We start from the raw sequence: 23,349 nt of genomic DNA, 5'->3' as shown, positions 1-23,349 counted from the left end.
ATTGGAGAAAAAATATATAATCACATACCTTCTTTTATCGATTTATCTTCTTCTCGACATTCAGCATTTGTTTCGCTCGTTTCCACTTTCCTTTCTTTGGCAAGAATTGGAACAAAAAAGTCCTTTATAGTTCTCTTCGCCATTGTTTAAACTACACCCACTACCACTTCCATACACGTTCTGATAGAAAATGAAGTTCGAAGAAAACGTGTATGCAGGCCACTGAATCATTGACAGTTGCTCCCTGCACACCAGTGTCGCACCAAACTACACTACCAATTCACTCGAACAGAAAAGAACGTGAGAACTGACAAACCCAAAGTTACGTTGACTGGTGCCGGCTGGACCCACACCCACCCTCAAGTCCGGCGTGGGTATCATATTACCGTGCATGTCCAGCGAAGACTGCGACTTTTCGGTGTTGACTGAAATGTGTTTTTTTTTCTCCTTCTGGTCAGTAGCAGAGGGAAGGAAACCAAAATGTCACTTCAACAGCGAAGAGGAAGAAAGAGGAAAAAACTTGCGACTTTGCCACGGTTCAACTCAATTCTACTCAAGTTGTTTGAGTTAGAAAAACTTAAATTAATTTGAATCTTCCGAGTCACACATTTCTTCTTTCCTTGTCAAATGAACTGTAGGGGGGTACAGGGGGTACAATGGGATTTAAGCATTTAGGGGGGTACTGTACCCCCCTTTAAAATTTTGGGGGGGTACAATGTACCCCTGTACCCCCCCGTTCCTGCGCCACTGCCATTGAACATCTTTGGAGCCATTTGGAAACCAGACTCCGAAAACATGACATAACAAGCAAGAATAGACTGAAAGAGGTCATTTTGCATGAGTGGCACAATATTACATCTGAAATAACCACGCCTCTTGTTCATTCTATGCAAAAGAGGCTTGACAGCTATTCTCCATAATAGAGGAATGCATACTAAATTATGACGACATGGTATTTGTTTCTTTCTTTTCTTCAAAGTGAACTTTTATGTTGGTGTATGAATACTTTTGTCCAGCCAAAGAAGCGGGTATGGAGAATGTTTTGTATTTTATTTTTCTACAAGCAGCATCTGTTATTTATTTTTGTTGTCAATATATCATTTGGTGCATACATGGTGAAGCATTAACAGTTTTGACTTCCTTAGTGTATTCCTAGCTGCTGCAATTCGTCCTTTCTTCCTTTCAGTTCCACTGTATGATTACTTTTGTCCATCACTGTATATGTCTGTATGTGTTGTTGGAATTGGGTTATTTATCATCGCTTTTCTCTCTCCACGTTGATCGCGATGTTGATTATGTATGATAATTACATTAAGTTGGTGGGTGTGCGTGTGCATTGAAATGTTATCAGTTCAATCGATAGCAATACATACGACCATTTGAAGAAATACTCAACCAAATTTTGTGTATTTCTTTTTATTGGATGGAAAAAGAGTAGTACATTAATAAATTTAATGAAAAGTCTACATTGTAAAGCATAAACCATTAAATTCTTGCAAAAAAAAAAGTCAGTTGGCGAAGTGTCGGGAGTTCATATGTATATGTATGTGCGCGTGTGTAAATGTTGATTCTAATACTGGTTCTATATAAAAAAGTTCATTTATGTAGATGAAAAAATCAGTACTATGAGGATTGCAAAATGCATTAACAATTCCTGAAATATGAAAAATCAGTCGACAGCCGACCAGCATACGAATTAACGGGGTTTTTCCTTAGAAAAATTTCTCATCCCAAAAAATTTACCGCCCTGGTCGGGAAATGGTAATTTTTTCAGTCCAAAACGTCGGCATTACAAAAAAATTCCCTTTCCAATCCTTTTCCTACCAAAAATTACGACGGCCGCGGCGTACTAACCGGTATGCAACCACAGCACAGAACGGTTATTTTGAAAAAATCCTGTATTCCTGCTGGCTGCTTCGGGGAGGAGGGGTTGTAATGTTGTCGCTTCTTGTCCAAGCGCTGGGCGGAATTGGCTGTTTGACGGCGAGTTCCTTCGTAGGTAAACGCGGCAACAGAGGGTCACTGCCACAAAAACGCTCCCGCACAGGACGTCCTCACAATAGTTACAGGGGTCTACATGACTCTAATGTCTCTGGCGAAAATGTTCTATCTTTATTTTGTTGGACATGGCAGTTATTAGCTGTAATTGACAGGCTGTAAACCACAGAAAACAAATTTATTTATAATAAGCTATCGCTACAATTTCACCATTTGAATTTCACGAACTTTTTCCAGATACCTCGAAGGGGGGACAAGTGCTCCTCTGCCCCCTCCCCCTTGCGGACACCCGTAATGGTGGTGCCATATCCAAATAGTCGAATTTTCCGGGTTGGAGTTCCGGCCTGGGCTCTTTGTGAGTGTATATCGTCACTTTCATCTCATCTTCATCGTCGCGATCAGCCGCAAGTGAAAGTAATGCGACGCTAATTAAGAAAATACAAATTTCCAAGCGGTTAAACAGCTGCTTTTCCGAAGAATTTTCGTACAAGCGTCCGTGGGCTAAAAAAAATCGCAAGGCGAAATTCCTAGGGAAGGACATTGCACCGCCACTTTACGGTTCCATCGTTAACAACAACATTCCTAACAGACGTAGATCACGATCCAGGTTGACCGCGTGCAGCTAGCGGGAATAAACACGTTTGAAGTCACGTGGACACGCATTGGCAATTGAAATTCTTCCCCCGAATCCTATTTTTAGTTCCACTCGATTTAAATACAAAGCCGGCTCGCGCGACCCACCTTCCTTGGTGAAGTACGTACAAGAGAAATCCACGACGCCTACCTTTTTATTATAATTATTTCTTTTCAAGAGATGGTTTCAAAGAATTGTATTTTCATATTGACGCATGGTGACGCATATAAGTAATGCCTCTCGTTCCTCTCCCAACTATTTTCTGCCGGCCCCCGTGGCGGAGTGGTTAGCATATCGCGCTACGACGCCAGGAGTATCGAGTTCGAATCCTGGCCTGAGCATGGATGTTTGCTAGTGTCCATTCATCAATTTCATCATGTCATCCCCATCTTCGCAAATTAGCCAAAAGTGGCACAAGAAGCGAAATAAATTTGAATTTAAAATTTTGGGTGCGTCAGCACTAAGGCTATTTTGCACCCGTCACGTTATACGGGGTTCAGCTCCTTACCATAACTAAAACAACATAACTGTAATAGTTTACAACTAAACTATTAAAACATTGTGACTTCGATTAAAAGCTGAGGCTGTAAAGGGGCACTCAGCACACATAAGGACAAAAAACAGGACAACACACACAGCTTCGTTAGTCTGCAAAAAGCAGTCCAGAGTGTACTATGTGGAAGTGAGGTTGACAATTTGGTGTACTACACCCCAAGAAGCGAAGTAAAATAAAGCAAACTATTTTCTGCCGTCTGAAAGAGATCGTCCCAGCCCGGAAACTATAAATTATTTTGTAGCGAAATTTCACACCGAAGCTACAAGCTGCAAGCGACAAGCGACATGGGACAGGCGGCACGTAGAATCCATGCCGAAGCTGCAAGCGACAAGCCCATTCAGTCTAAAGCAAAACATTCACTGCGCATGCGCGAACCACGGTCTGAGGCAAACGCGATGCACGGTATTGAGAAAACGGCCCAGTCCAAGCGACACGGGCAGCTTGTCGTGTTTCTTCGGTTTGAAAGGTTGCATTAATTTCTGACGGTTCGCTTCCAAGCGCCACGTGTCGCTCCTAGCTTGTCGCCTGTCGCTTCTGTGTGAATTCTCCATTAGAGGGGATAAAGTTTGCATAATTATAAATTAAATTAAATAAATAAAACATAAAACTTTGAATAGTTATAAATTAACAACTAATATAGGCGTATACAATACATATCACACCCAATCAGTAAATTTATATTAACCTTCAATCCCTAACCTACAACATTTTATTTAATATAATATCCACAATACTCTCACTCTCATTAACCTTATTTTTACTAACTTGTCTTCTCTAACTTCAAGACTAGATGATTAATAAAATTTAGACAAAAATACTTCCAAGCTTTAGTCTCGGTTGCACAGTAACCGAGATTAAATACAAGAATCTTAACCCTACTCACACTTTTTTTTGTAAACTAATGATTATTCTGGACACTGAATAATCATTGGTCCTCGTTCTGATATTATATTAAATATTATATCATGTACTTATAAAAAATGGATATTACAAATAAAGGATAAAGGACAAAGGAGAACAGGGGAATCTGGTAAACATTTCGCGTAATTGACGTTCCGGTATAATTTAAGGCACCGAGATAATAGCGCATACCTCCGAGTGTAGAGGAGAGCATATTAGGAGGTCACGCCCTTAAAAAGTTTCCATCAAGTCAACTTTATGCGCAGATAAGCTAAACTGGGCTGGACCTAGAGCTTACAGTGGAATCTGCACCAATATGTGCCACCACCGGGTATCGAATCCGGGACCCTTGATTCCAAGACGACAACGTTACCACTACGCCATCGTGAAGGCTCTAAGAGGGGATAAAATCAATAATTGTTAGTACTTATAAGTGTCGTTCGTGAAAAAATCTAATGGGGAGAGGTTGCAGCAAGTTCAAATGCATGTATAAAACATCCCCTGAGGCTAAAAATTTGCAATCAGAGGTGGTACTTTACGGAGCATTCAGACACGCGACACATGTCTCTTGAGAACGAGCCAATCAACAGCAACGTTTCACCCCGTACCGTACAAGCCTGCGCTCGATTGGTGAAATCATCTAGTGACACGTGTTTCCTGTCGCTCCGGTGTGAATTCTCCCTCAATAATCAATGCAGCATTTCGAACCGAAGCGTCACTGGCCGTTTACTCCATAGCGTACATTGTGTCGCCTTGGTCTGTTGGTAACCAATGCGCGATGAATGCTTCCTTGCAGACTGCTGTATGGGTTTTGACTGTTTGTGACCCGGGTTCGATTCCTGGGGGTGAGTGATTTCTGGTGGGAAATTTGCTGGCAAAGTCCCTGCATGTGGAGGTTACTGGAGTTCACCCAGCATCTAGTGAGTGAGTACTCAAGGGGCAATCCTGGGGTGTAAAAGACGGACGGAGCGTGATGCTGATCACATTACTGCTGCAAGTGACAGAAATTGTGAATGTGTCGGGTCTACCTCGATCCCCCCCCCCCAATTATGTATTCATGGTATGTTGTAGTGTTCAGTGGGTAGCAGTGCCGGATCTACAAATCTTGGGCTCCCCCGCAAAATGTTAGCAAAGACCCCCCTCTGCCTACCTACCTTCACATGTGTGTGTGTGTGTGTATATATATATATATATATATATATATATATAACGTGTGTGTGTGTGTGTGTGTGTATATATATATATATATATATATATATAGCCTATATATAACGTGTGTGTGTGTGTGCGTGTGTAATTCTTGATCTCATGTTGACAAAGTCGCATACAAGGGCCTACAGGGTGATTCAAAAGTCCCTTAACACCACTATGAAAAGTAATGCATTTAGGCTGGGTGCAATTGGTCAAGATAGCAACAGGTTAGACTATTTTGCAATGGGACTGGCTTATTGAAGAGCATGAAGACTACAGTATTCCCATTCTCTTTCCTCTATTCTCGCACATATTCATTCATAATATGCCATGCGTTTTCCTTAATTCATTGTCGGATTGAAAAGGGAAATACGCACAAGCACAAGAAAGACACTCAAACTGAGTGACAGTCCCACGTTATTGAATTGTTGTTTTAAGTCCACTTTATGTACAGAAAGGCTAATCGAGACTGAACTTACAGTTTAAAATAGGATCCGAACCACTGTGCCACTTGCCCCCACCGGGTATCGAACCCTCGACCCCTTGATTACAAGGCGACGACGTTACCACTACCCCATCAGAGAGGCCTCCGTATTATTGATTTTGCCCATTTCAGAGCAGACTTACTTAATTCCTGTTGTTCCCTGTGGAACATAGGGCATCAACAAAGCATCTCCACCTGGTTCTACTGACGGCAATTCTCTTCACTGCATTCCAGCTCTTTCCTTCCTCCAAGGCCTCAGCGTGAACAGATCTTCGCCACGTTTGTCTAGGCCTCCCTCTTTTCCTTCTTCCCTGCGGGTTCCAGTCTAAACTGGGTGTCAGGGTAGGAACAGAGCACTTCGATGTTTCTCGGAAATTTTAAGGAGTGGCCTTCTCCCCCGCTCGTAAGTCATCAGCATGAGGGTCGGGTGTCATTGGGACGGCCGCGTTGGTTGCAAGCAGTATATCCAGCTCAAGTAGTTTGTATCCAAATTAAAGAGCGACACTTTTACAACAGTAAACACTCACATACAAACAGTTACCACAGTACCAAATCAGACAGAGCGCAACACACCGCCAAATGAGAATAATAATGGCGGGGAAGCCTGTGCAGATTATCATATCTCCGAGCAAGTAGTAGTATTCGCACCAAATAACCACTGATTGATTGATTGGCTTTATTTTGAATTCGCTTTTTATGCAATTTTTGGCTAATTTGCGAAGATGGGATGAGTGATGACATGATGAAATTGATGAATGGACACTCACAAACATCCATACCCATGCCGAGATTTGGACCCGGTCCCTGGTGTCGTAGCGCGATGTGCTAACCACTCCGCCACGGGAACCGGCACCAAATAACCAAATAAAAATAGGAACGTACCACTATAGAACTCTCAACATGTTAATAGTAATTATCTTCATAAATTTTCCGATATGATTTCTTAGGTTCAGAGTCATTTTATCCGATTTCGTGAAGACCAACCATAAAAAAATTAAATTCTGAACATATGTAAATACAGTTTTTTATAACGTTTTTGTTATTGTTGCCATTTTTGGCTCCTACGTTTGTATACATCGTCCCTGAAATACGCCACTGAAAAGGCGTGTGGGGTTGCACATATATTCGAGCTTCTAAAGAATAATTATGTTCTTATGGCATGGAGTCGTTGTTATTTAAAGTCAGTGGCGTGTCCAAGGAAGGTAGGGTTGGTGGGGGTTATAACTCCCTCCCCCATTCGTCCAGTATTCCTAAAAGGAACGTCGGAAGCGGGAAAAGTCGTCAAAATGAGGACTGAATACTAAACAAAGTATATCCCCCCCCCCAACACACACACACACACTTTAAGAGAATACGGGACACGACACTGTTTAAAGTATCATTAATTTTATTCATTTAAAATAGGAAGAAAATATTATTATATTATAATAGAATTATTGAAAAACTAGCGCCGTACTAAACTTATAAACTTAACAAAAGTACACTGATTACTTTCCTTAATTTAGCGAGGCATACGCGTATTATCTTCGTTGCAGAGCAGTTTCAGCTTTTGGAGTATTCTAATGTTTTACACAGTGCAGTCGAAGAAACTTGAGAATAGTGATGTTTATCATGGAGCGTCACACTCCGAATAAACATCTGTGGATGTTTTACAGTGAATATATTGGATATACTGCAAGTTTCTTCGTATTTGCGATGGTTATTGTCCTCCGTATAATGTGTCATTGCTATGTGTTGACGAGTCTTTGAGGATGGCGACAAAACTCCGTTCCAGAGGTGGCAATACTTGCAGGAAGGAAGGAACTTTCCGCAGAGCTCTACAGAGTTGCCAATTGTCTAAGTAGCTTCGCCCATCGGTAGTCAGAGTGCGTTTTTGTGTAAAAATATTGGCTATTAATAAGTGCGGCTTGTTATAGCTAATTCTTGTGTAATTTTTCTGCAGAATTGTTTGGTGAAGGTGATATGCAATAAGAGGAACCGGCACATTTTTATTATTTGAGTGCGCGTGTTTGTTTGATTGTTTATGTTTGTGTTTGTGTACTGTGGCCTGGACTGAAATTTGCGTTCTCGTGTAATATAATATAGGCAATGGAGCCAACATCACCTGAGTGCTATAAACAGGGGACGAGGAAACGTGTGTTAAAGGGCGGGGAAAGAAACATAATCTTAAATGTATATTCTTATTTTCGCTCACAAATAACAAACAATTCACGTACTTCCGTAAGAACTGCAGTAAAAATGACAGCTGATGCAACTGGTGTTAGCCCTTCCACAGTGTTTCAAATAAAAAAGGAATTTCTCGATAAGGAAGGCAAGTTAGACACCCCTAACAAGAAAAGACCAAGAGACCAGCGTAAAACACGGCTGGACAATTACGACAGTTTTGCTCGCGGAGCAATAAGAAGACATGTGCACGCTTTTTTCAAAGAAAATAAACTGCCAACGCTGAATAAAATTCTCCATGTCCTAAAAAAAGACGACCAACTTCCGTCGATATCGAGAAGTACACTATATCGTCTCTTAAAAGACGTTGGCTTCAAATTTGTTAAGCACAAAAGGGAGTCAATGCTAATTGACAGGGAAGATATTATAGCGTGGAGGCACAGATATCTTCGTGCAATTAGGCGTTTCAGAAACGAAGGCCGAAAGATCATATACACCGATGAAACTTGGGCAAACAGAGGCCATACCAAATCCAAGAGGTGGGTGGACTCCAAAGTTACGTCTGCGGCCCAAGCATGGCGTGAAGTTCTCTCGGTAGGAGCAAAAGCGCCCACGGGGAAGGGCGAGAGGGTGATATTGGTCCATGCTGGATCCGAAGATGGTTTTGTTCCGGGGGCAAAGTTGATTTTCCGGGGGAAAAGGGGGAACAAAAACAGCGATTATCATTCCGAAATGGATTCGCATGTGTTCGAACGTTATTTCACGGAAAGGCTGTTACCTAATATCCCCCCCAATTCTGTAATAGTGATGGATAATGCACCGTATCATAGTGTCAGGGCGGAGAAAATTCCCACAAAGAGCAGCACCAAAAAAGACATTCAAAATTGGTTTACTGAGAAAGGGATTTCGTGGGAAGCACACATGAACAAATTTGAATTGTGCGAAATTTTAGACAACGAGAAAATTAAATACATGAACAATTATAAATTGGACTTATTAGCTAAAGCTGCTGGTCACGAAGTTCTTCGCTTGCCCCCATACCACTGCGAGCTCAATCCCATAGAATACGTTTGGAGTTCCGTGAAGAACCACGTCGCCATGGAAAATGCTAAATTCAAATTGGACGAAGTAGAGCAGTTAATGGAAGAAGGAATAGAAAAAGTGAGCATTGAACAGTGGCGAAGAGATGTGGAGAAAGTAAAGCAAACCGAGGAAAGAATGTGGGAAGCCGATGGACTGATTGAGCGTGTGCATGATACAGTTATCATTAATTTGGATACAGATAACGAAAGTAGTGAAGGAAGTGACAGTGACGACTTGGGAGTGTCAACATTAGCAGACGGCGATTAAGAACTTCATTTTGGTGAGTACAATGTAGCTATTTATTTCTATTCTGCACATTTCATAATATATAAATAATTATGTCAACCGATACGCTCGCTAATAATACGTGCTGCCGGACACTAAATTAATGCAAGCTATAAAAATTTACAAAACTCTCCCACATCGATAATATCGCAAAGTTTTGGCTCAAATCAATAGACGTAATAACAAAAAACGAGGGAGGGTGATGCACAAGTTATGAGTCGAAGCAATAGGTTGAGTCTGCTTTAACTATTTATCGTCGTCGATACGTATATATGTTTTAACAAAGATTTTTGTTTGTCGATGTTATTATATCGCTATGCTGATAATGATGAAATAGACAATAGGAAAGCATGAAAGTACTATTCATTGTTCTGTATTCATACACATCAGGGCAGGACCGAGGTGGGTGCGAGACCCAGGGCATGCAATATACGCAGGGCCTATAACCAAAATTTTCCAGGTCTGAGAAAATCAAACATTTTTTTCTCCCTAGTATGAAATACAGGTGTCCTACATAATCGCAATACAAAAATTATCATAATTAATACAAAATTTATATATATTTCGTATTATTACCTAAGCTGCAATAAACAGAACTTGTTGGAGGTTTAACCCAAAAATTATAGTGGACTAATTAAAGTTTCTAAATTATTGTTTCTATTCCTTTCAAATGTGCCACTGGGGCGCAAAACTGGATGTGTTCAATAGCAAACTATTATTTTAACTATCCAAGTGACAATTTTTAATCATATTCAATAATATTCTCCAGCATGATTCTCCTTTGTTTACTTCTCATTAAATTTTTATGCTGTTGTGAATTTACAGGGTCTTGTGTATAAAAATATTTCCACTCCATGATTTCATTCGACGTATAATTAAACGAATTCTGTATATTAACTACTTTTAGCTGAAATATTTGAACATGATTTTCATACAGTACTTAGTTTAGAATGTGATTTCAGTAATTTGGGATATTTTTAAGTATGTCAAAAGCATGCACGTAAAGTTAGGAGAAATCGGGTTAATTTGTTAAATTGCAAGCACCAGTGTCCCATAAACTCGTAATAAACAGTGAGCAAACAAATATTTTACTTGGCGCGGGCCCCCATAAAGCGCGGAGCCTCGGGTGAGTGCCCGAGTTGCCCCTCCCAAGGGGTATCTCTTAATCATGTACCTTTACAATGCACCATACGGTACATGAAGGGGTATTGAAACTCTGCATTATAATCCTTAGACTCATTCTATTTATTATTATTTTAAATTGTAATAGCGCTTGATTTTAAAATGTGTTAATTACACTCTTATAAACAACAGATTGGGAGTTACACAAGATTACCATACGTTAGCATTGGTATTTAAACAAAATAAAGACGAGACTTTGAATGTTAGCAACTTGACTCGGTACTTGACGGCGGAATATAATCTTTCAAAAACTAATAAAGACATCAATTGACACTATAAATATTTACCGGTAACCTTCAGTAACTTTTTTCGTGTTGTTTGCATGTGTGTGTGTGCGCGCGAGAGAGAGAGACAGAGATGTACTGAGTATAACTGATCTGTACTTAGCCAACTCTGAACGAGCTGAGTTAGAGGTTAAAATTACTGTCTTAATCAAAGTTATAAATAAAGAAAAAATGTAAACAAAGTACACGTGTCTTCCTTTTTTTCTTCTTTCGGGGTATTGACGGTAGAAGTGACCGCGCTGCGGCAAAGCGGTAGGCGATGACGGCAACGTCGCAACTCTGATTGGCACGGTGTTCACAACTCCCCTCCAAGAAGCAGGATGCACGACGGAACTCGAAGTGCTCGGTTCCTACGCTGACACCAACTTTAGTGCCTCTCTCTCGACAGCCTCATTTTCCTTCCTCAACGTATGCCCTATCCAATTCCATTTTCGCCGCTTTATTTGTATGGACACCTCGGTTTCTCCAGATTTTCTCCAAAGTTCTTGGTTTTGAATCACTTCTGGCCAAAAGATATTCAAAATTTTTCTCAGGCAGCGATTGATGAAGGTCTGTAATTTAGAGGTAATCGTTTTTGTTACTTTCCATGTCTCAGACCCATACAACAGTACAGACTTAACATTACTTCGAAAAATACGAAGTTTGGTCTTCATAGATATCTTCTTGTTTTTCCATACTGGATAGAGCCTCACAAAGGTGCCATTTGCTTTTTGGATTCGTTGAGAAACATCATGTGCCGCCCCTCCGTCTTTTGCCACCACACTACCCAAGTAAGTAAAGCTATCCACATTTTCAATAATCTCTTCACCAATATTAAACGGGTCTGTTTTTGTGGAGTTAATCCTCAGTGCCTTGGTCTTCTTGGAGTTAATCACAAGTCCTGCTTTTTTTGCACTTTCTATCAGATCTGCTAGTTTTGTTTGCATATCACCATGTGCTTCAGATAAGAAGCACAAATCGTCTGCAAAATCAAGGTCTTCTAGTCTGTTATTCAATCCCCATTGGATACCACGTCTTTTCCCTCCTATTACATTTCGCATCACTGCATCGATCACGATCAGGAACATTGTAGGTGCAGAATCCTGCGTAATTTCCCACCTGTTGTATGAGAAGTTTCTGTGTGTAAAAGTTAGGTAACATGTTGAAAGTTATATACTGCTGGACAAAGAAAACCGGACACTTTAATATTTGACATCTGAATTGCAATTACTTATGAATTACGCTCTCAGTTTGGTAGTTTTCTGTAACTTTCGTTTTTGTTCTAATTTAACTTATTAATGTATGTAGAACATCCTCAAAGTTTTTTTTCTGTTGAATATATTTCCAATAATTTAGTTAGGCTTCGAATCAGAATGTATGCGTTATCACAAAAAATGCAAGTGTCCGGTTTTTTTTGTCCAGCAGTATATATTGGGCCCCTTATAGGTGGGAGCCAAACGAGAACTGGAAGAGCCCTGGCACCCTGCCCCTCCCCCCCCCCCAAGGTTTCGGCGCCCGTGGTGATGTGATATATATATATATATATATATATATATATATATATATGACAATGTTTTCTCACACCTGGAAAATGATACATTTGTTACAATCATGCAGTCATAACGTTTTCCTGATTAAAGATAGGTTGAAGAAACCTTCACCACTGCATTTCTCGTGAAATTCTAGCCTGATTTGATTCTAGTCTGACTACCACGCGGGAAACCTTAGATGGGTGATCTAAGGTCAGAATTCTTCCGGCTTTGTCCCCGCATAAATCGGCTCCATGGCCCAACCAGCCTCAAAAAGGCGGCCGGAGAGTAGTGCTGATCCCATCACCTCCAAGATGTCCGATAGCGCAAATATGTGGGGCACAGGGAACTTTAAATTCACCTTTGCCTGTATATATTGTATTCGTTTCTGTACCCCTGAATAACTACATTTATTTTTTACATAGTCATATACCAACCCTCTACTATGTCGATGGCTGAGGGCCTCCTAAAAGCTTATTCGTCTCCGGGCCCCCCGCACTGCGGGGTTTTGCGGCTTGTAGATCCGGCACTGGTCGGTAGCTTTACTTAATTGTAGTAATTGCAAATTTTATAATATGCACATACACACACAAATTAATGAAACAAAAAAATATTAGCTTTCTACAAAATATAAAAGCACTTGCAGTAAATGCATTTTAGAAATATAGTAAAAATTGCCTCATAAATATAAAAAAATCGTCTACTGGGGAGGTGATCACTCTTTCTGGCAGAGTAGTAAGTGTGTCGCACTACAACGTTAGATGTCCAAATTTTATCATTCATCCACATGTTCGGAATTGTAGAAGAATAGCAACACAATATAATAAAAATAAAAATAGAAGCTTCTAAAATCAACAATAAAAATAAATATTCATAGAACAGACATGAAAAGGACTAATTTCCATCCCAGCCAGGGATGTATTGAATCTCTGTCCAGGTTTGATAATAACATATTCAGATCAAAATAAAGGGTATCTGCACCCAGACACTGTCTTGCTCATGTGGCACGAAAAGGAAACAGACTAAACTAACCTTCATTTTATCCTAAGGTAGGTGAGCCAAAGGTAGTCCGTGTTCCCAAGGTGACCCACTTTACGAAAATCATATTAGTATTTAACACGGCTAATAGATGGCACTACATTAATATACCCAGTTCAGTCCCCCTCAGGTGCACTATGCAGAAAACCAACTGTCCCGGTCTGCCAGCAGCCATATTATGTAAGTTATTGTGTTAGGGATCGAGCAGATTAGTTGTTGTTGTTATTTAAAAGTAAGTAAGAAATGTGTGTTTGTACATCTTTGAAATAAACGAATGTTTATATATTATACATATTTTGAAAGCTCATTTAATAATCTTTTTTGATCATGTAGTTAGATCATAAAAATGTATTTTGTGTCAAAGCAACTATATCTATTTTTGTTTAAAAAACGTGGTTCAAAAGCGAGTTTCTAAGGTGACCCATGGCTAATTTCGTTTATTTAACTTCGCTAATCGCGAAGATGAGAATTGATGCAGGGACACTCACAATGAACACCCATACCCTGGCCGGGATTCGATTTCGGGACCCTGGCATCTTAGCCAGCTGTGCTATCCACTCCACCATGGAGGTCGGCAATTTATAGGGGTTGTATTAGAAAGCAATATAATATATATATATATTGTATATATACAGGGTGGCTCAAAGAGTCACTTAACACCCCCTGTACAAGGCCACTGCAGCGCGCAACGTGGAAATGGTGATGACCAATCGTTATCAGGCCAAGGGGGAACCACATTGAGGATACACGCGTAGTCGGCGGCCATCTTGATGTCCGCCATTTTGAATTCAACTTCAAAATTTTAAATTGGAAGGGGGTAATATGATATATCAAATCAGGCTAGAATTTCACGAGAAATGCAATGGTGAAGGTTTTTTCGACGTATCTTTAACCAGTAAAAGGTTATGACTGAATTCTTGTACCAATTTGCTCCTTTTCGAGGTGTTAGAAAAATGCCTTAACATTTGTTTAGCGCATTGGTAACGCATCGAGTTCAAAGTAACGTCTAGGGAGAGAAGTTCGGATGCCATTGCACAAGATTTTAATCGGATACATCCATGAAGAGCTGTGCATTATGAATGGTTGTCACGAACAATTACAGTGTGATGCTTCCATTAAATGAAAAGTCCTTCACAGTGACAAGGCTAATGTTTATGTTCATAAGGAAGTTCATAAACAGAATATGCGACCCTTGTCATCTGATAACTAACTTTGGACAGAAACTGCTTCACAACGTTCCCATAGTGTTCTGGTGTTCCTCTCTATTGAAAAAAAAACAACTCTAAAAAGTACCTTCTTCCATAAGCAAGGATGAAAAAACCTGTTTATTTAAGAAATCCAAGTAGCCCTAAGCATTTAAGGTTCCGTTGATGAAAAATTGACTAACCAATCGTGTTCCACACAGCACGCCACACTATTAACTTACCAGCACTAACCATTCAGCTTTGATCTGTCGAAAATGGGTTATCAGATAAAAAGCATTGAATATTCTGTTTATGAACTTCCTTATGAACATAAACATTAGCCTTGTCACTGTGAAGAACTTTTCATTTAATGGAAGCATCACACTGTAATTGTTCGTGACAAACATTCATAACTCTTTGATCTCGATGCGTTACCAATGCTCTAAACAAATTTTAAGGCATTTTTGTAACACCTCGAAAAGGAGCAAATTGGTTCAAGAATTCAGTCATAATTTTTACTGGTTAAAGATACGTCGAAAAAACCTTCACCATTGCATTTCTCGTGAAATTCCAGCCTGATTTGATTTATCATATCACCCCCTTCCCATTTAAAATTCTGAAGTTAAATTCAAGATGCCGGACACCAAGATGGCCGCCGACCGTAAGGGTGGCGTCAATGTGGTTCCCCCTTGGCCTGGCAACGATTGGTCATCACCATGCCCATGTTGCGCGCTGCAGTGGCCTTGTACCGAGGGTGTCAAGTGACTTTTTGAGCCACCCTGTATATATATAAATACAAAACAAATATAATACAATATATTATGAAATAATATTAGGAATAAATAACTCGTGGCTCTACACTCCTTGAAGGGTCTTGGCCTATCTCCCGACTGCCAGTCTTCCTCCCACAATCCTACCTAGGGTGTGGAGATCTTCAACCAGTAATGGGGTGACGTGGTGTCAGCACATCGAACCCCCCCGTCCGTTATAGATTTCCGAGACCGGGTTACGCTGCTCACTCGTAGCTCCCCAATTTCCTCACCACGGTGGGTTGCCACCGGTCCTATACACAGGCCAAGAACCCGGAGAGTGGAGACTGAACCCAGGCGGACTCGGAACTCATACTGTCCCACAGTCAGAGCCCATAGCACAGCGCCTTAGACCGCACGGCCACATTATGACTATGTAGATTAATTATAAGTTTTTTTTAGATGTGTAAAATGATTTGATACAGAAAGTCTGTATTGGAAGTCGATTGTGGAAATAGGTTACGTGAGGATAAGGAGGGACAATCACACACATATAGGGACGACACAACACAAGCCTCACAGAACATTATATTGGCTGCGAGTCCAGACGCCAGTGTCGCTAGTCTGCAAATTGAAGTCCAGGCTACACGTGGAAGATTGATATTTGTGTTTCTTCAGAAAGAAGAAGTTCGGCGAAAATAAACTTGATAGTAAAAAACAAACGGTGTAGGAGAATGTTGCTTATTTAATTTTTATACTGGTACGCAGTACTTGGCGACATTTTCGGCGATCCAACGCCACCGTTCTAACATGTCCTTGTTGTCTCGGTATCCGCACCAGTTTGGTTGCAGAAGCGTGTTGAACGGGAGCCTTCGAATTCCATTTGGAAAGACGGATGGCCTCAAAAGTTACCTTCCTCCCTCCACCAGGAATGTTACATAAGCCAGATGCGCTCCGACGAAGGGTTTGGTATTTCCCTCCCCTCCTCCTCCTAACCCTTACATCATCTCCACTCAGGGTAGAGGGGCGACATGACTTCATCTTCCAGAAGCCGGAATCTATTCCTGGCACTCCAACACGGGGAGATCTTCCACGAAAGTCCAGCTAGGTAAGTATATTTTGGTAAGGTGTTCAGTACGGCTTAGTCGATACCGATGCTGATGTATCGGTATCGGAAAGTATCGCTTGGATTCTATTTATCGATATCGGCCGATAATTCTCCTTTGAATCGTTGGAATCTTTCACGGGGTCCACAAAATGCCACGCGGCTGGAAGTCATGGAAAATTCAAGGTTTAGCTACATTGATTTTGCACCAATTTTATGTGAAAAAACTGTATTTTAATATTCTGAGCTAATTTTTGAACGTTTTAAAGGAAAGCACTGCTAAAATGATGCTCTTAAAGTTAATCAATATTTTGAGCAACTTTTCATATTTTCTTCAAGTATCGCTATCGGTGGGAATCGGTAAGAGTATCGCTATCGCTATGGGTATCGGTTCAAAGTGATAATTACTCAGCCCTTTACTTATTGTGCAGTGCACACAACTATTTGCGGCGATGGGGGGGGGCGAGGGGGGCACTTTTTGGCACTTTTGCTCCCTCACTATGGTAAACCCTATCTACCAAGGGAAAGTAAACTGTACTTGCCACTCCAATAATGAAACCCAATCGCCGCCACTGCACATAACTGTACGCATATGTATCTTTATGCAGGGAAAAAGTATTGAAATATAGCCTAAATATAACACTGTTGCGAATCGTTTATGTAAATTAACAGGCTAAATTTTAACGGTAGAATATTGTATATTTTACGTTAACGTTTGACAGTATGGTTTGCTTGTTTCGACCATTTGATTTTCTCATGTAATGGTTATTAATTGATTGATTGATTTGGTTTATTTTACTTCGCTTTTTTGCCACTTTTGGCTAATCGCTAACATGAGGATGAGTAATGATATGATGAAATTGATGATGGACACTCACAAAGAACACCTGTGCCCGGTTCGGGATTCGAGCCCGGAGCGATGTGATAACCATTTCGTCACGGAGGTAAGCAATTAGTTATAAATATTTACACTAATATGACCGAAACACACCCATAACTCGTGATGACCCCTAAAGCAACCTACCCCATATCAGAATTCAACCTCCTTAGAGAATATTCAGTGTTCAAGTATGGACGCCTCAATATTTCTTACAATTCGGTCACTAGATCCTCCGATGATTATTTATTAGACCGTGTTGCACTCGGTACGCTTCAATCAGGTCACCAGTAAAGCGTTACTACCAATGTTGAATTGCAGCAGAAAAGAAACTAGCGTAATGAATTCAAAGGGAGTTAAAAAAAATATATATTCCGCTGGCTTCCGTTGTGGAATGCGACTCCACCTCACATCAGCGGACACAGATGATAATTTGAGTCGGAAGCGCGTGGGTGGACTGCATGCAACGGCCACATTCCATGCGCTGCTGAAATTCTCTTTCTATATATCTCTCTTGTTCTCCACTCCCGTTATCTCTCTGTTTCGCTCTCCCTGTTCTTATCCTTTATCCAGTCTCTCTTCCTCTCTTACTCTTTATGCATAGTTCTATCTCTTTCCCAAACTCTATTCAACCTTCTTCTGCTGTCACTTTCGCTGTTTCTCAGACTTCTTCTTCACAAGGGCGCCTGCAGGATTTTTTCTCGGGGAAGAGAGAGGGAGGGCTAGTGGGGGCAGAATGAAAATATTTCACATTTTGCCCTTCTGTCGTAGTAACTTATATTTTACCTTTTATTGTTGTTGAATTGAATTGTTGTTTTAAGTCCACTTTATGCACAGAAAGGCTAATCGAGACTAGACCCATAGTTTAAAGTGGGATCCGCACCGCTATGTGCCTCCACCAGGTATCGAACCCCTTGATTACAAGGCGACGAGGCTACCACTTCGCCATCGGGAGGCCCCTTTTATTCTTTCTGTTGTTATTATTATTATTATTATTATAAACAAATCATAAAATTGATATTGAATTGAGCCGTTGTTGACAAGTTCATTCAGACTGGAGTCCACTATTTAAATAGAAACTAGATTTTCCTTGCTTCCTTTCCATAAAAATCTGTACATTATTTATGAATAGTTCCTTGTCTTTTTGTACTTTTTCATGATGGGCACAGCTATCAAACAGAGACCACTTAATCTGCTTTCCCTTATCGTACCTCTGATCCAGGTTTTTACGTGACAAACGGTTCTTTATTTAAAAAATAATAAAAAAAAAACTAATTCAAAATGATGGTGCGTGAATTGTCAAGGTGAGATCTCAACTTAGGGAAAGGATTTAAAAATGGTTACTTTTTTAAATTTCCTGCACTATAATTGTCTAAATTTTCTTGAAATTAACAGTTTTCATTCCAGAAGAGCGGTGAAAATGTTCTCGTTATTTTGTTGGATATTACAATCAATTGCTGTAACTTAGAGCCTGTAAATCACAGAATTTTTCGTAATACAATATGACTACTTTATAACTATTCGAATTACATGAACTTTTTCCAGATATCTCAAGGCGGGAAAGTGATAAAGTGTCAAATTTGCCCCCTCCCTCCTCGCCCTTGTGGACGCCCTTGCTTCCTCAACTTCTCTTTTGCGCCTGTCTCTCGCTGTACCTTTCTCTATCTTGTTCTCCAATTCCAAATCTCTTATATACAAATCCTATATACGATGTATGTGAGCATTTACAGGCACGCAGCCAGGGGAGAGGGCTCGAGGGGCTGAAACCGCCTTCCCCCGAAATCCTACGAATATCTAATTTAAATAGTGTATAGTGGTACACCATCTTGTGTAATAAGTTGTAATATATTGAGAAATTCATCTGCAGGGCTTCTACCCCACATTTTTTCGCCTTCAGATGCTGTTGCTCATAAGGGATGAACCCTCCCCCCGAAATAATATATATATATATATATTATCATTGCCTCTTTATTTTGTTCTCTTGATCGTTTGCTGAATATATATATATATCTTTCCAGTGGCGTGCAAAGGAATTTCAAAAGGGGGGATTTTCGTATACTTTTTTAGTAGTCAGCCCTCATTTGGACAACTTGCCGTTGGTGTTCTTTGTTTTTGGAATTCTGGGCCACCAATCTCCCCCTCCTTGCACATGCCCCTCTCTCATTCTCCTTCTCTCACTCTTCTTCATTTTTAACACACACCTAAATACTAATTGGGAAGTCGATGACTATATTATTATACTCCAAAAACTGATAACTATATTATAACTTTGATTTCAATGATGGAGTAAATATTGTACTTCAGTGTATTTACATCTCATTTAGTCTTTACTCATTCAATAATATTTACACTGCATAATATTTGTCAATGAAAGTTTCCGTTCAAAGTACATAAAGTGACAAGTTTCGAGAGAACTCTTGCGGCTCGGTATATTTCATGCCAGCCCCGGTACCGTGTCGCGGCCCGGTGGTTGAGAAACACCGGCGATGTGGTAACGTCGTCGCCTTGTAATCAGGAGGTCCAGGTTTCGATACCCGCTAGAGGCACATAGTTTTCCATACCAACTTTAAACTGTAGGTCCAGTCCCGATTAGTGGATTTAAAAGGAACTCTCATTTTCTGACCTCATTTCACAAATTCTTCAAACTTGCTGTTTATGCGTTTCAGGTTGTATGTGTAACGGAACACCCTTCCAACAGCTTAATAGACAACTGTTTACATTTCCTCACATTGCTGTAATTCATAACTGAGACAACCTTCTCCTCTTTCCCTACATTTCACTACGAAGCTGTTATCTTCACTCAAATTGCGAAAAGAAAGTTCTTCGTTTCACGACTTTTGCAGGCAAAAATTCTACGCATTTATTGACTTGTCGCGACTGTTCGCAACTTTTTGCATTATATACGCACATTGCCGGGTGTGGCAGTTGGCGCAGAAACATCTTGCGGTTATAAAAAACTGTCTCCAACTCGTCATTCCCAAGAAGACAAGGACTTCGTCACTGGAACGGGTCTAGCCCACTCTCCTGCCCACCGGAATAGCCTACGTGAGAATGTTCATTATAGTATAGCAAGGTTCACACACTCAATGAAGAATAAAAGCAAAGATATAGAGAAAATGAAGCAGGAATTGAGAGAAAGAAATAGAGGAAGATGAGAAGGGGAAAGAGAAAAAGTGAACAGAGGGAGTAAGGGAAAGAAGCAAAGGAAGTAAAGACCGGAAAATGAGAAATGAAGAAAACATAAGAAGGAGCAAGGAGGTCTAGAAACAAAGGAATAAAGAGAGGAGGGAGAGAAATGAAATATAGAGGGAAATAAAAGAAACAATAGATAGAAAGGACAGAAAAGATGGAAGGGAAGATATAGAAACAGAAGAAGAGAAACATAAGAATAGAGAGAGAGAAAGAGAGAAGGGAGATTGATTAATTGTGTTTATATTACCTCACTTTTCTGCCACTTTTGGCTAATCGCGAAGATGAAGAAGATGAGTGATGATATGATGAAACTGATGAAGGGACCTCAGAAAGAACACCCATGCCTCCAGTGATCGAATTGGGCCGGTATGAACCGATATGGCATATCGGTTGTTTGGTTTGGTTTGAGTTGCTGTTTTAAGTCCACTTTATGCACAGTAAGGCTAATCGGGATTGGACCTACAGTTTAAAGTGGAATCCGAACCACTTGTGCCTCCACCGGGTATCGAACCCGGGACCCATTGATTACAAGGCAATGACGCTACCACTGCGCCATGGGGGAGGCCCGGCATATCGGTTGTAAATTAAGATGCCAAAAAGCATACCGGCAGTAAAATTTTAAAATCGGCCCTTATTTATTGGAGCTGATCGCACAGGTAGGTAGGTAGCTACGCAATAGCCAACAATGTACTGTGATGATAAAAGAGAGAGAATGAGAATCGATATATCATTTAAGAAATAACACGAAAGAGGATTGTATAAAAAGACAGGTGTGTGCATGCGAGCATACCAGCAGTAATTTATTTCCAATTCGGTCACTTCCTAGGCCGGGATTTTTGGCCGGCCTCCGTGACGGAGTGGTTAGCTCATCGCGCTAAGACGCCAGGGGCACAGGGTTCGAATCCCAGCCTCGGCATGGATGATTGTGAGTGTCCATTCATCAATTTCATCATATCATCACTCATCCCCATCTTCGCAAATTAGCCAAAGTGGCACAAAAAGCGAATTAAAAGAAAGCAAATCAATCAATCAATTAATCTAGGCTGGGATTCGAACCCGGGGCCCCTGGCGTCTTAGCGCTCTGAGCTAACCACTCTGCCACGGAGGTCGGCTAGAGAGAAAAGATAGAGAAACATAGGAAGGAAGATAAGAGAATGAAAGAGAAACATAAAAGAAAGAAACAGGGGAAGAGAGAGAAAAAGAAAGAACGAAAACAGAGAACGAGAAAAAGAGAAAGAAGATAAAAGATGGAAGGAAATAGAGACACAGGGAAGAGAGAGAAAGGAAAGAAAAATGGAAGGACAGAGGCCCAGAGGAAGAGACATGGGAAAGAAAAAGATTGAAGGAAACGAAGAGAAGAAGATAGAAAAGAAAGAGAACAATAGAGATACAAGGGAAGAGAGAAAAAATGGAAGGAAAGATAGAAAAAACAGGGGAAGAGTGAAAGGAAAGAAAAGAAGCAGACAGAAAAAGCAAAGAAGAAATATAGAGAAAAGAGAGAGAAAAATGGTGGGAAAGAGAGAGAGGGAGAAAAAATAAAGGAGTTCATGACTACAGAAGCAGAGCCTACCCAAACGACAAAGCCACAGTAACAAGAATAAAAGAACTGTCTTGCTACATCACAGTATTCCTAGTTTAGTTTCTGAACACAGTGGACGGACTGATAACCTCTGCTCCGTCGTGCAATCGGAAGAAGCAACGGAAGTGTGGAAACCAACTCGTTGGTGGAAACCTACGAAAGAGCACGTGCATATATGCGCGCGTGACGTAACGCCTGACCGTCGCGTCGCCTCGTTCGAGCATTCCCGCTAGTGTGCTTCGTAGTCTGCAACGCACGCTCAGCCGAGTCGCTTTATAACCTCAGGGACTTGAGTTGCAGGTGACCCAGTGGTATCTGTAGTGTGTTGTGTACGTATCGGTGAACCGGAATTGTAATCGTGTGTTTTTTCTTGTGTGCCGTAACTTGCAAGTGAATTATTGCGGAGTGTAAATGGTGTGTGTACAGTGAAGTGTATCAAGCAAGAAGAAGTAGATTTGAAATATATTGCCCCTGGTATGATATAGAAGGTGAGTTTGTTTTGTACTATTTATTCCGAAGAAAGAGAGAGAGAACAGAAGGACTGGGGAAAGACAAATAATAATATTTATAATAATATAATGGTCTTTATCATAGGCGGGCGCACACCCTCTGGCAAGAGCCTTGATGAAAGTTCAGTCGGAGAAAGAAAAACCTCATTCCATCTCACTGTTTTATTGTATTGATGGGTACTAAACAGGGACGTATATAGTGTGTGTGCGGACCCACCGAAAATCACTCTGTTAGAAGAATTGCAGCTTCAGTGGCACAAAAGTTGTCCCCCTCTATTTTCCTTCTCTTTGGTTCAGACTAATTTCCATATAAGCATGATTTCGTAGAGCAGATTCAAGAGAACTACACATAATTTATGAATTTATTCTGCGACCACACAGGTGTAACAAACACAAATAGGCTAACGAATAAAATGCGTGGGTCTTAATAACAAGTAATTTGCTACAGAACAAAGTGAATAAACCCGCTGTAGTCGCTGGCTTTAAAATACTTTATGTTTATTGCCCATATGTGGGCAATTTATGTGGGCCGCGGTGGCTTAGTCGGTAACGCGTCTGACTACCATGCTAAAGGTCCCGAGTTCGATCCCCGGCCGGTTCAAATCCGAGAACTTTTCTATCGTCCACGGCGCCCACCCAGCGTCGAATGACATGGGTACCTGGAGGAAACCCGGAAGGGGGGGGGGGTAAAGGCTGTCAGGGGCGTGATGCTGATCACATCACCCCAACTCACGACCGGATCAAGAAAGTGTGGGCGTTACCCCCACTCCCCCTATACGTCTTCATGGCGTGGTGTTAAGCACAGGGGAGCACTTTACCTTTTTTTTACCTTTTGTTTATTGCCCCCC

General features: G+C 40.8%; 3 protein-coding genes across 3 annotated transcripts in view; 2 read left to right on the top strand and 1 right to left on the bottom strand.

Moving 5' to 3' along the window:
• Positions 1-23,349, bottom strand: part of LOC145993864 (uncharacterized) — an 84,260-nt gene that overhangs the window by 38,627 nt on the left and 22,284 nt on the right. The window lies entirely within an intron of this gene.
• LOC145994063 (uncharacterized) lies at positions 8,002-9,276 on the top strand. The gene has a single exon (XM_083130149.1). It carries the CDS (start codon positions 8,002-8,004, stop codon positions 9,274-9,276), a length of 1,275 nt encoding a protein of 424 aa, XP_082986275.1.
• The window catches only part of RhoL (Ras-like GTP-binding protein RhoL), an 87,448-nt gene continuing 86,339 nt past the window's right edge, over positions 22,241-23,349 (top strand). Inside the window, exon 1 of the mRNA XM_083129727.1 lies at positions 22,241-22,480. The gene's annotated coding sequence lies outside the window, so the exon portion shown is untranslated. The remainder of the gene's footprint in view (positions 22,481-23,349) is intronic.

This window comes from Lepisma saccharinum, chromosome 10 (assembly GCF_977018435.1).
Source record: "Lepisma saccharinum chromosome 10, izLepSacc3.1, whole genome shotgun sequence".
NCBI lineage: Eukaryota > Metazoa > Arthropoda > Insecta > Zygentoma > Lepismatidae > Lepisma > Lepisma saccharinum.
The sequence above is the reverse complement of the archived record's forward strand: the minus strand, read 5'-3'. Positions and strand labels throughout refer to the sequence as shown.

Bases quoted from the DNA above. Each gene is read 5' to 3' on its own strand.
- LOC145994063 (XM_083130149.1), top strand. From the start codon at position 8,002: ATGACAGCTGATGCAACTGGTGTTAGCCCTTCCACAGTGTTTCAAATA.